This window comes from Micropterus dolomieu, linkage group LG14 (genome assembly GCF_021292245.1).
Source record: "Micropterus dolomieu isolate WLL.071019.BEF.003 ecotype Adirondacks linkage group LG14, ASM2129224v1, whole genome shotgun sequence".
Lineage (NCBI taxonomy): Eukaryota > Metazoa > Chordata > Actinopteri > Centrarchiformes > Centrarchidae > Micropterus > Micropterus dolomieu.
In genome coordinates, this window is record NC_060163.1 from 15,795,832 (window position 1) to 15,810,257 (window position 14,426).

The window sequence follows — 14,426 nt, forward strand, 5'->3', positions numbered from 1 at the left end:
GCAAATGCCAAACATCCTGCACGGTGTTGGGCTGTAAGCACAACCCCCACCTGTGGACGTCGGGCCCTCATACCACCCTCATGGAGTCTGTTTCTGACCGTTTGAGCAGACACATGCACATTTGTGGCCTGCTAGAGGTCATTTTGCAGGGCTCTGGCAGTGCCCCTCCTGCTCCTCCTTGCACAAAGGCGGAGGTAGCAGATCCTGCTGCTGGGTTGTTGCACTCCTACGGCCTCCTCCACATCTCCTGATGTACTGGCCTGTCTCCTGGTAGCGCCTCCATGCTCTGGACACTATGCTGACAGACACAGCAAACCTTCTTGCCACAACTCACATTGATGTGCCATCCTGGATGAGCTGCACTACCTGAGCCACTTGTGTGGGTTGTAGACTCCGTCTCATGCTACCACTAGAGTGAAAGCACCGCCAGCATTCAAAAGTGACCAAAAAAGCCAGGAAGCATAGGAACTGAGAAGTGGTCTGTGGTCACCACCTGCAGAACCACTCCTTTATTGGGGGTGTCTTGCTAATTGCCTATAATTTCCACCTGTTGTCTATTCCATTTGCACAACAGCATGTGATTGTCAATCAGTGTTGCTTCCTAAGTGGACAGTTTGATTTCAAAAGAGTGTGATTGACTTGAAATTAACATTGTGGTGTTTAAGTGTTCCTTTTATTTTTTTGAGCAGTGTAATTAGTGAGCTTTAGAGGTCTAAGTAGGTGGATTTTGTGACTTTTGGACAGAGGCAGGCTAGTTATTTCCCCCCAGATTTACAGTCTTTATGCTAAGATAAACAGCTGCTGGCTGTACCTTCATATTAAGTGCACAGACATCAGAGCGATATCAGTCTTCTCATCAAACTCTTGGCAAGAAAGCGAATGCACGCGTTTCCCAAAATGTCAAGCTATTCCTTTAATCATCGCTTTGTCTTTCCAAACTCCTAACTTTTCTCGTCATCTACTACCGTACCTCACTCAATGAAAGCCATTTGAATGGCATGTGCTCCAAGTGATTAGAGAGGAATAATATTTTTGGAGCAATCACCTTGCCCGTAGGTGGAGGAGGTGGACTAACTATTCATTCTCTGTCACAGCACTCTAGAAAGCTGGTAGGCCCACTTAGCACTGTAATAAATACTCTGAGAGCCGAGGGATGGTGGAGATAGAGGGAATGAGAGTGGTAGATGACAGAGGGAGAGCTGATGAAGAGATGCAGAGAGAGACAGTAAGAGGAACTGAGAAAGAGTAAGAAACAGAGGCAGAAGAGGAAAAGCAAAAGGTGGAAATTGTTATGAAATAAATAGAGCAATGCGCAGAAGTGAAAAGATTGAGAGCAACAGAAAGACAGCTCTAGAGATACCCTCGAGCTGCTAACTCTAAAAGAGACCCCAGTCGTAACACACATTTAATCTTTCCCTTCGCTTTCCTCTTCATTCTTCTTCTGTGGGGATGCGGAGCGGTCGCGGCTGCCAGCAGGGGTTTGGCAGACACAGAGCTCCACGGCTGATGCAGCTCGGAGGATTGCTTCCTCCCAGTTCTGTTTTGTCTTCACGGCCATTTGTGTGAATTATGACCCAGCCCCTAGCAAGACACTACAAACATGTGCTAGCTGATTGGCTCATAAATTCACGCAGCATCTCAACGGCCACCATGCACTGTGTTGTCTGTAGTCAAATAGAAACAACAAGAGGCCCGTCCTGCCAGGATTGTTCCAGGTCCCTGTGGCGATGACCAACAGAAGTGTTGTTTAATGAGGTTTATTGTGATTGCTGCTGCAATGAAGGCCATTCTTGTAGCTCATTTGAAAATGTTGAAAACATTAAATGAGACGCAGGTGATTTAGGTCTTTGTGTCTCTAAACAGTCTGTTTGTAGTTCAGCACTATATGTCAAGAAAGACCAACAACAAGTTTGTTTGATTATTCATACACACACACACACACACACACACACACACACACACACACACACACACCTAATGAAGAGATGCAGGGTAAACATGTAAAAACAATTAAACTTTCAATAAATGTTTTTAAAAGTGCGTGAATGAATCCAAAATTGTAACCCTAACCCTGGATCTTCAGTGCGCATGTGTAGGCATAGCGTGTGTGTGTCGGAAGAGGAACACTTGCTGAAAAGACGGAGCTGAGTTGTCCGCACCTCGCGGGACTTTCGGATAATTTATCACCGTTGATGAACCACACAAAGAATATTTTATTATTTTTAAATAGCTGGCTTCTTGAAATAGACTCGCGACATGCATGTAGTTCTCAGCAGCCCCGCAATCGCCGTGCACAAAAACACAAAAAAACCCCCACATGATTCGACTATAGGCAGGGGACAGCCCTAATATATATAAAATACTATAAGAACTGGCCTGAGGTTCATATACACCTCTGGATTACCAACAAAGCAGTCAAGTACCCTGGGGTCCAAGAATGCCAGGTGCCTCAATTGCTTCAGGAAAACCATGTTATGAAAAAGTTACAAGCCTTAAAAAAAAAAAAAATAATAAAAATAATCAGACAACAGAAAGAATAATACTAACAACAGGTAACAATACTAAAACAAGACCAAACTGCTAAGAACAGACACAAATAGCAATGGAGTGTAAAGAATTTACAGTAGTCCTGAATTCTGCTAAAGACTTCAGATCCATTCAGTTCAATTCCTCAAACCATCTCTGTGCAAGCACTGGAGACAGTAGATAGAGGTCTTGTCAACTGAGGAAAAAAATAGCAAGACGACTATATAAAAACTGCAACAATTAGTTGATCGAAGGAAAATTAACTGTCAACTATTTTGATCGATTAAATGTTGCAGTGGTTTATTTAAGCAAACTGTCAAACATTTGCTGTTCATCTTCTTAAATGTAAAGATTTGCTGCTATTCTTTGTCATTTATGATAGTAAATGCCCGGTTAAAATACTAGCAGAGCAAGCATAGAAAAAGTGTCTATTGCACAGAGATGGGGAGGAATGTGAAACTAATAGGGGACCAGCAGCTAATTTGTGACCCGGGGGCCCCATGACAGATTAATCCGCCAATGCCTCAACCACGTTTGCCATCCTGTGTCTTCAGATTGTCCCATTAGGTTTTCCAAGAGAAAGGATGCAAGGCCCCCAAAAGGTACAGGTTCATAAGTATCTCCTTGGACGCTGTACCTCCCACATTTACTGCAACACTGTTTTCTTGAGTTTGCTATATCTGTGGATTCACTACACATGCCACAGAAAGCACACACGCGCACCTTAGTGTAATCTATGCCCTCTAACTTTGAGGTCAGGGTAGTTACAAGAATTAAAGCGGCTTATAGTCCTTATGCAACACCTGCACCAGCATTCAAATTAGCTTAGTTAGACATTTCCATGAAAAACACTGAAATTACAGACAGAGCAGACGGTTAAATGAGTCCAAAGCATTTACAAAGATAACAATTTAGTTTAAACCCTTTGCATAGCCAGTTATCTGTTCGAATTCAAAACATTCCCCATGTTTACACAGGTGTCTGAATTACCTTTGATTCAGGCTGGCTGGGCACGGTAGCCTGTGTTCGGTGAAGGTCTCGGTTTTGTGGTTCGTTCTCCTTCTCGCTGATTTCCGTCATCTCGGCTCAGAAAATGCTCTTTCAACAGCAAACCTGACACAAATTGATAAGTCCACGGTGGCAAAGGAAATGGGGGAGCTATGCCCACAGAGGTTTAAACATTGCTACAGTTTCTCATCCGAAGAGGTAGAGCTAGTTTTAACTGTCAAGTCATCTTTCATGGGGACCATCCATCTGGGAATTTGCTTTAAGTATAATACGGTATTCCGTCGAAAAGGTGCTTCTTGTTTTCTGGTTTAAACTGGTGCCGAAAAGACCGATAATGATATATTCGGCGGAAGCAAATATGCAGTAGCCGCCGCCAGTAGGTTTATCCACTTTTCTCCGCTGCCTGGCTCCTCTCTCATCCACCGGCCAGTTTTCCTCCCCTCGCGCGCACACACGCGCTCTTACAACAACTTTGATTTCGCCGTTACAACGTCCTCGCCTCGATCCGATTGGTCCAGACTCCTCAAAATATGCCAAAGGGACCGGTGGAGCGCGCCTGGATTGGCTGAGAGATGATGACGCTTGAAGAAATGGGTAGGTATAAGATGCAATATCGAATTCTACAGGATTTAATTTTTGTAATCCCGCATGCTGTTTACATCTTTAATTTCCGGTATATAATATTACAATAATAGGATTCACATCGACAATGTGTATTGTAAAGATGGGTAACAAATGGAAGAAGAATAAACAACAACAAAGTGTTGCACCTTGGCTGGGGTTGTACAAGTCTCTTCAGTGGAAGGATGAAGGATAATCTCTCATTTGATGTTTTGATGAAGGTGGTGTCCTGTAGAGGAAGAAGTAATCTTTAACTTAAAAGTAAAAGCAACAATACCGCAGTGTAAAAATACTCTGTTACAAGTAAAAGTCCTACATAAGTATTGGCATCAAGATATACTTAAAGTAGATAATAGCTTAATGTAAACGCACTCATTATGCAGAAAATGCACATTTCAGAATACTATTTATTAGTGGAGTATGATTATTGATTGCATTAATTTCAGCTGCCTTATTCTATAATAATACATCAGCATTAATTAATTTAGATTTATATGTTGTGTTATAATCTGAATCTGCAAAGATATTAATGCTGTCAAATAAATCTAGTGAAGTAAAATGTATAGCCTAGCATAAAATGGAGTATGAAATGAAGTACTTCAAAACTGTGGTTTTAGGTGGGGACAAAAATGAAGTAAAGTACTTGAGTAAATATACTTAGTTACATTTCATCACTAGTGATGAATAATTGGAAGCTACTCCTGTAGCCTACTGTACTTGAACACAATTTGAGGTATTTGTATTTTACTTGAGTGATTCCATTATAAGCAACTTCTCTACCACTACATTTCAAAGAGAAATATCATATCATTTACTATTTATTTGACACCTATGGTGACTTTAATGAAAGTATTTAATACAAAACATAGGATCATCATTATAACATATGACATGTTGTTAGAGATTAAACTTCTCAGCAGTGTATTATGTAGTTACAATATGCTGCAACTAGTACAAGTAAAATTTTAGTTTTACATTAATGTATCAGGAACAATAATCCAGAAATATGATATATAACAATATTACAAGATATTTGTTCACTTCATCCACCACTGGAAGCATCTGCATTCATTATGTTTCTCCACTCATTTATTCGGGTTTGTCCTTTAATTTACCATATGAAACTCTTGGAGTTGCTTTAATGATTTTAAAACCCATGTACTCACAGCAACTGAAATCAAAAGATCACTGATGCGCACAATGAGTTGTATGCAGGCCAATAATCTTATCTTAATGTCCATCAGCAAGAAAACAATAGAACAAAGATGTAAGAAGAAGCTCCTGCTGCCCCTCTTGGTATGGTAAAAAAAAACAAAAAAACATAGACCCTCACAGGTGCATGCTGGTCCTGTACCTGTTTAACTACATCAACCTGAGGTAATGTTTACCACCTAATTCTTACAAAAGAAATAACTAGCAAAAGAAAATGTTATCTCAAATTAGTATGAACATTACAAGCTAACAGTGTTGGGGTGTAAAACAATCATTTAGAGACAGTGATGACCAGACACACACAGCAGTCTATAGAGAGCACCAGCAGCCAAGCATGGGTGGCTGATTCAGCACCAAGGACAGCTCCTCTCTGCCCTCCTGCCTCTGTGTGTCTCAGTAATCATCAGCCTTCCCTACATATAAAACTGCAGGCTTTCATACCAAATTATGATTGTTGTTGACTGAAATGGCACTGACATTCATCTGTGAGATTTATCTGTCTGTCTATCTATCTATCTATCTATCTATGCAACTACATTGTTTCTTTTCTGGTAAGAGAGGAATATTCTCTCAGAGGCAGAGTAGGTCTGTACACCATGTCCCAGTTTTTTAATGGCAGTTGTCTGAAACAATCATGGCTGGCCTTGAGCAGCTTGACAATGAACTGAAAACCCCTTCCATTCTCCACCAATGAAACAATATTGTGTTGTGGTGCAGCAGGTAATTATGTAAATGATAGACTATATTATTTGATCATAAATGCATGGAAAAACTGATAAGGACTTCTCAAGGGCTTCTCAGTGTAATTGAGTGCCAGAGACAGAGCTAGTATTTGCTTTAAAACTCTGCTATGAATTGATGGTTTGACCTTACTGTATACTGTAGTGCTGCATATCTACATCTATAGCCTATATAATTCCATATTATCACAGCTCTCACCCAATAGTTATTTACAAATACAGTTTTTGTTTGCATATCACAGATCTGATTTGTGTCCATTTTGAATGCAAATCTTATTAGTCATACCACTCAAAGTTTAAGCGATTATCTGTATTTTTATTGGATCTCAATACCCACATGACCATTTATGTATTATGTTTCAGAACTGCTGGCCACTGAAAATCTTAAAACAAAAAAAAAACACAGCATCAACATTTCAAAACAAAACACAAATAAAAAGAAGAAGAACAGTCGTATTCTTTGCTTTCCTGTCATGTCGGAGGTCTAGCTGGTACCCATTTTGCAGCATCATATTTTATTAACTGCTCTGGGGAACTTTTTTCGCTCTACTTACAATAAACTACCCTCTATCCACTCACTCTCTCTCTGTCTCTTTTGCATACACATAAAAATACACACACACATACTCAAACAGACACTCATTTGACATCACATGCAAGTCTGTATGAAGTGCAGAACTTTAAAATAATTTAATTGAAACAGAAACAAACACTGTCACTTCCACACAAGACTTGTAAAGGATACATTAATGGAAATGTGAAAGACTGAGAAAAGACAGCATATATTGGTTATAAGTTATATATAAAACACTTTGCTTTATCTGTCTGGTACCTCCAGTCTTATTTTTTCCCCTGCAGCTTCAGGTGTCTTCCTGCATTTCCACATCTGTCACCTAAAATATACGTTGCACCATTCACTGCACACATCTACAGTACAATAACATGCATTTTTGTGTGTGTGTGTGTGTGTGTGTATGTTTGCACTGCATGCATGTAAAGTGGAGCTGCAAGGAGCAAGCGAGGGGGATTAGGGTCCCGTCTCTGGAAGGCACACAACCTGATATGACTTTATTTAATCTCCTCATCCACTTAAATTAGCATAACCCCATTCTCTCTATGCTTCCTGTCCGTCTATCCTCTCTTCTTCTCCTCTCTCATTTTAACCCCCCCCCATTCGCTCGTTATCACTCGTCATCTATGCCAGCTTTGTTTCTCATCTACTTCCACTGGAAAAGGAGCCATCTCACAGCAGGCAGTCTAGTGAGACAGCTTACGTCAGCTGTTTCTCGGCGCAGGATGGCCAGAGATTTTAGTTTTTTCTTTGGGAGGCTTTGGTTAGGCTCTGCTTGGTTCGTGGTTTATCTGGAGTCTGACAGGTTCCCATGTGGTGCTATTTGGCCACAATTCAATATTAGAGAAAGTACTGGTACTTAGATGTGTGGTGTTTTGTTAAATTTATGCTGTAACAGCAAATAAATTGATGGCTCTCTGCCATTATATCAATGGACGATGTGTGTACATATACTGTATGATTCACCACTATAATAACCATTAAACTATAACACAAAACAAACCATAACACCCATTGAGTGGGTTGCTTGCATGCTGCAGCACAACCAAATGCGACATGCTACTTCATTGTGTGCACTCTGAAAGAGACATCTTGGCCATATTAAATAATTATACTGGGACATGACCTTGCTATTGCAAATGTTATCTCTTTATCATCTTATCCTCAAGTATGTACACGTCTATAACCCAGGGCTCAGAGATCTTCCGTGTATGGTGCCAACATATTTTATTAAACAGCATTCATCTGGGTAACATGCAGTCGTACCAAAGGCATTCATCCACTGCTGACCTTGTCAATATAAATATGGTATTGGCCTCTTAAACGTAAAATAGAAAGTCATGTATAAATGTAATATAATATGGTCAAAGGAAATAACTGTGGAAATAAAGGGTATAAGTGAATAAGTAATGGTTATTATTTCCATGTCCTGAGACTGAAACATCTACAGTAATGGTGGCTCACAAGCCGTTCCAACACTTTTTTAGTGGCTATCAAGGATGACTGGACATATGGATAAATGCTTTTGTCTATACATGAAAAGCGAATATCACAAAGAAAACATTAAAAATCTGAACACTAGCTGTAAACAAAGGATTGAATTAATGAAATATATCATCACTATCCTAACTTAATCACTATAAATGCAATACAAAACGATCCATTAAACGCTCAAACAAATCCATATAATATTAACCAGATAGAAAAAAACAGGGGGAGTCCTTATTTGAATTGACATTGGTTGTTTCTTTGTTCAACCCTGTAATGGCTTATAGAGAAAATAGACTGACACGCCTAAAGAGAGGAGTGTAACAAGTAGTTGCAGTCTGCAGGGTTAGGATCATTGCAGAAAATAAACTCCGTGGCAAAAAACCTTTGTGATCTTTTTTGTTCAGCATGATAGTCATCACAAATGAACACCACTTTCATGATTTTTGAAGTCTAAATCGCAATATTTGCAATATAATTTATAAGAAAACTGTACCACAGTCGCATGACTTAAATGTCATCACCATTAAGCTTCCAACATGTAATTTGATTTCACGTGCTTACCTCTTCTACAAAAGCGTTTCCCCTTAGTGTGACCTGATGTAGCTAGTGGTCATGGCTGTGTCAATTGCCAGTCTCAACAACACTGAGCGTGCGCTGGTCTGTGCCCAGCTGGGAAGGTCACTGAGGACAGTCGCCACATGTTACCGTGTTGTGAAGCTGGATGTAAATCTCTTTCCTCCCAAGTGAGCCTCAGAGCAGTCAGGGCCATCATGATTTGAACTTTATGACTGGGGTCTAGACGGAAATGTATGCGATCCTAAAGTTGTGGCTGGTTTATGATGAGATTGTGAACAAATATGTTAAATGTGTGGTGCTCAGGTATATGTACTTAGAGTGCTGTCATTGTCCACAAGAAAAGCTGGTATCTTTTTGCCTTTACACAATGTTGAGTGATGAAAATAACAATGTTAGTGTGGCTCAATAGGGTTCAAGAGCAATGTGACTTTAACAATTCGTGAGAATTCGAATACATGGGGAAAACAAGAAAAACTACTCATACTTGTTGTTTCATGATGACAAAAAATCTTTAAGTCAGCTATAAGCCTACTAGTTGAAAAAAGTGTGTTATTTTACTTTTCTATTTAAATGAGAAATCTTAATTTAAACTCTTTGATATAATGAACATCCACAGATCCCTGCTGTATCTGGGTCAAACAGTAACCTACTAATTCCTGATAGGAGACAAATCTCTTTCATGATGTAACAAGCAAACGTTTGCTCATGTGCGAAACTGCCTTGTTTTTTATTTATCACTTTGAAGGGTTTTTCACTGTTAACCTACTCCTTATGGAATATATGGCCCACTTCTCTCTGCATGGTTTTGTTTTGTATGTGTGTGGTGGGTCTACGTTGCTTTTTATATTTATATATATGTATATATACATACATATACATATATATGTATATATTTTGATGTGTGCTTCTCTATTTTCATGACAAGAAAGAAAAGATTTACACTGTGTCAGAATGTGTTGACAATGTGAAAACGGAGTCCCCACTGTACAGCTGATGTTAGACTCTTTCCACCATGTTAGCTGCGAATTATGAAATATATAAAGGTGTGAGATATCACAAAAAGTACTGCACAAGCATGGCTTTCAGGTTGATAGGAAAACAAGAAGTGAGGCGAGAGTTTGGTGCATGAGAGACAAAAAGAGTGAAGACAGAACAATAAATCAAACAGACAGGTCTTGAGGACTGATATCATTCAAATGCATGAAAGACAGGACTTTACATTTTGTGAATCAGTCGTTTTTTTAATCAGCCAAAACCACCAAAATAAAAGAAAGCGCCTTCAGATATTACTATAAACAGTTCACTTACCTTGAACACACAGGAATGGAAGACAAGGCGTGAGTGTTACACTTGAACAACAGATGCTGTGAGATAAATCAATCATTGAATCGTATGTGTGTGTTTGTGTTATGAAGCAGAAGCAAACACTGAGACAGAGTGACAGGAGAAGCCCATACTTTAAACTCATTTTAACAAAATGAAATTATTATAACTCAACAACAAGAAATGAAATTGTCTGACCGTAACCTGATTCTGGTAAAATGATTCTGACCTGATTATAGTAAGAAAACATTACGTGCTGCCTCACAAACTAAATAACACGCATCATTAGGTACTCAGTGAGCAGTCCCAGTAAGACGAATATAATATAATGTACCAACAGAACATGTGGTCCCCTCATATAGTGCTGAGAGTAAGATACACTTTCTCTTATGTAGTCTTATACTCTTATAATTTAGATTCACCCCCCAAATTGAGGGTGCTGTTTAATGGGAAATTGTGCCTCTTGAGATGCAGCTTAACATAAGAGTCTACAAATGTTCAAATGTTCATGCAGTAGTATGCTTTAGTAGTAGTGGTGATTTGAGCAAAATTCTAACATGTTCACGATGACATTGCTAACATGCTGATGTTAAGCAGGTTTAATATTTAGGCAACTATCTTTACTATTACCGTTTCTCAGTAAGTACAGCCTTGGCTGAAAGGAATGTCATTTACTTAGCAAGTATTTGGTCAGGACATTTGACCTGATGGTGGCGCTGGTGATGAAAAGTCAGGGGATAAAAGTTATTACAATTCGTCCTTAGGGCTGATATGCCATGGCAATCCATCTCATAGTAGATGAGATATTTCAACGTAAACAAACCTCATAGGGGCGTCAGGGAACACCAAAGTCATTAAGATTCATCTTCTGCGAATCATGTATGTCTGTACAAAATCACATGGTAATCCATCCAACAGTTGTTGAGATATTTCACTGAAAACCAACCTCATGGTGGCGCTAGAACAAGGCAGGGGATTACCAAAGTCATTAAGATTCATCCTCTGGGAACCATGAAAGATTGCACAAAATCTCATTGTAATCCATCTATAGTTGAAATATTTCAGTCTGGACTGACAGACAGACCGACATGGCCACTCCATGCCGCTAGCATGACTAAAAATAATGTCAGGTAACCTGTCAAACCACTAGCTTTGGTATCTACCTTGCAAAAAGCAAGGTAGTGCCTGTGTTAATGTCATAAACAGGTGGAAAGTACAGTTTTGGGGTAATTATATTTTACTTGACTGTTTCCATTTTCTGTTACTTTGCTACATTTCAGAGAGATATATAGATTTTTACCTGTACAGATAAAGATTTGCAGATTTTGACACAAATGACACAGAACGCAAGATTTATTTAGCACCAAAGTCAACAAACGTGACAGCTATATTTAGCTCCAGAGGCAGATCTACTGTGCCAAGTGTGTCTGTTCACATGTTGTCGGCATGTGATGATGAACAGTCAAAATTACAGCCACTCTGACTCTCATTTTGGATAATACAACAGCAACCTCCATTTACAGTCTGAAGAGATTTTGTGAATCTCTTTGACCCAAAGGCATTCTCACATTTTACTCTTAAATATGTCTATGGCTGCTCCAAATTAACTTACTGTATGTGCACATGTGATATGTTTATGATTTGTGGGGGTATGTGTGGATTTACATTTGTTGGCAAGTGAGAAGCAGCGTGAGAAAGAAAAGACCAGTTGTCATTAGTTTGACAGTTTATTATACTGGAACAGCAAAAACTTTTGGTACTTAATTATTTTGATCACTGCCACATTACCCCCTTATTCTTGTGGGAAGGAGATGTGTTTTCTATGTTTATGTTCATTTAATTTTTTTCAATCCCTCAACCTTGGAATGTTTGTAATTTAGATTAATTAACCACTGAGTTTTAACAACGCAAAATGTTTTGACTCCCTCACTTTCAGGATAATGTCAGATCAATGCCAGTGATTAGTTATAGCACCGTACTGATGGTTTTGTATGTTTTAGCCAAGTCCAAGGTAACCAAAAACATACCATGAGTTTTTAGATTGAAATCGACTGGTTTTACACTAGGATTTGGTTTAGCACTTGGATACACCAATAATCCCTGCTGCAAATCGACATATGACACAACAACATAAAAATAAATATTGACGAAATATTTATAAATTATCTATATATGTCAAATACAATGGGGATATACAGAGTAGAGTAAGTTTGAAGTTGAAAAAGTTACATTTAAATAGGTTGTTATAATAAAATATAAGATAAAATCAAGATAGAATAAAATGGATAAAGCAGGAGAATACCAATTAAAGCACAGTAACAGCACAGTGTGAGATATGAATAAATAGCCCCAGATTTATTTAATAAAAGGCAGTGGCAAACAGAAAGCTCTTAATCCTTGATTTAAAAGAGCAATGTAGTTAGTATAATAATTAATAGTTTATATGCTAAAATTCATTTAACATATTGTTTGAGATAACGTTCACACCTAACAGAGGATATATAAGAACTTATTCTAGTGCAGGAAAGATTGGGGTCCACTAATATGCCCTTAAAGAGTACAACATTTTTAAATCAATTTTAGCATAATAGTTCATTTTAAGATATTAGACAAGTGTTACAGCAGAACTTAAATCCCCTTAACAGACTTTTGGGAGATGACATGCCATGAAGATCCATAAAGTCTCCATAAACCCATGATGGAGCAACACACTCACAGTACATCCCTACAAGTGTCTACAGGAGTAATACAGTGACATTTCTTCAGAGAGCTACATTGGAAAAAATTAATTAATTGGATTATCAGCAGCAGTGCTTCTGTGTGTGAGAGAGAGCAGGAGAGATGGAAAGAGAGAGGGACAGGCAGAGAGGATGGGCAGGTGGCCAGAATGACATAGGGGTTTGTGTTGGACATGCCAAAAGGGGTTGGCACTGCCATTTGCTGACTCACACCACAACCCCACAGGGATTATAAGGACAATAGACTTCTATTTCTTTTTAATGAGCGCTACAGATAGCGCAAATGCCAGACACATCATCATGTAGAAATACAGCTACTGACAGAAGAAACAAGTGGAGGACACAGGCCAAGTGACCTACTCGAGTACAGATACTAAAGCCCTTCAGTTTAAACTACTGCCCACAATAATGTTTGGTTTAGGTGGTGCAAGCAATGGAGGGACACCTCATTGCCACAGCTGAGGGAATATACTGTATGTCTTGTGATTTGTCACGTTACTTTTGACATGAAGTAACTGCTCGTTGAACTTGCCCTTGAAGAGGTGAAAAACAGATTTCCTGCTCAGAAATCAGAGGAGAATGACTAGACCAATAAAGCACAAAATGATGGATGTCCTCCTGGCTTATGCTTTTACCACCAGAGCCCACTGTATGCCAGGGAAGTGGCTCATCCAGGGTGGGCATTTCTAGGAAATGACAAGCAGTGAATGAAATGACCTGACAGGACTAAAAACCTATTTTATATTTTTGATTAAAAACTTCTTATCATGAGGTCCACATGCCTGTTTTTTCCCCAAAGATGGAGCAGATGGAGTTAGCCCAGCTTATCAGTATAAGGCCATGAGGTGTAGATAAAATCCCAGGAAAAACAAAGTATGTGGACCTAAGCTGTACGTGAGATTAAAACCGCAATTTCCAATGTATGTAAATTATACAACACAAGTTTACAATGTGTAATTTAGTTTGTCTGAATTTATTTTTATCTGCCAAATCAATATATCTCCATGGTTCTCAATACTTGCCATGATTCTGCAAAGTAGAAGAAAAAAAAACCTTTCACATTAACACGAACATTACCAGTCATCCATGTAAGTGTCCATTTGTATCACATGCTTGGGCTACATTCTTCATTTTAAACAACTCTTGCAGTGGTTTTAATTCCAAAATGTTTCACATAACATGGAAATTCAAGTGAAATGATTAGTGTTGACACACCATAGCCATAGGTGTACCTTCACTTCCTTCAATTTTGCTGATGTTTCGCAAGCAATACACTTTTACAGCCACTTACTTCAGTTTGCCTCAGCATAACTCTAAAGCTTGATACAGTTAAGGAAACTTGCCTTAGCGCAGCATTTTAAAGAGACCTGCAAAGCCACAAAACCATAAAGTTTTCCTATAAAGCACGTAAGGACATGAAAAAAAAAGTATGTCTTTGCTTCTTGTTTTTTCCATTTCAACCAAAATTTATTTTAATACTGTAATATCAGAATAAAAATGAAAATGACTGAAAACTACTGTTTTGTTTGGTGTTTCCTGTTTTATTTAGGTAATTGTCTGTATCTGGTGTTCGTTTAGTGCTTGTTTCCTGTCTGCTCTGATTACTTGATGTGTGTGTGT

The 14,426-nt window shown here is 38.7% G+C and overlaps 1 protein-coding gene across 1 annotated transcript in view; it reads right to left on the bottom strand.

The window, feature by feature from the left end:
• The window catches only part of LOC123983512 (SH3 and cysteine-rich domain-containing protein 2-like), an 18,123-nt gene extending 14,113 nt beyond the window's left edge, over positions 1-4,010 (bottom strand). Inside the window, exons 1-2 of the mRNA XM_046069771.1 lie at positions 3,517-4,010; positions 2,405-2,456 (exon numbers count right to left, since the gene is read on the bottom strand). Of these exons, the coding sequence (XP_045925727.1) occupies positions 2,405-2,456; positions 3,517-3,606 (142 nt within the window). The 5' untranslated portion in view covers positions 3,607-4,010. The remainder of the gene's footprint in view (positions 1-2,404; positions 2,457-3,516) is intronic.
• Positions 4,011-14,426: the final 10,416 nt, after the last annotated feature.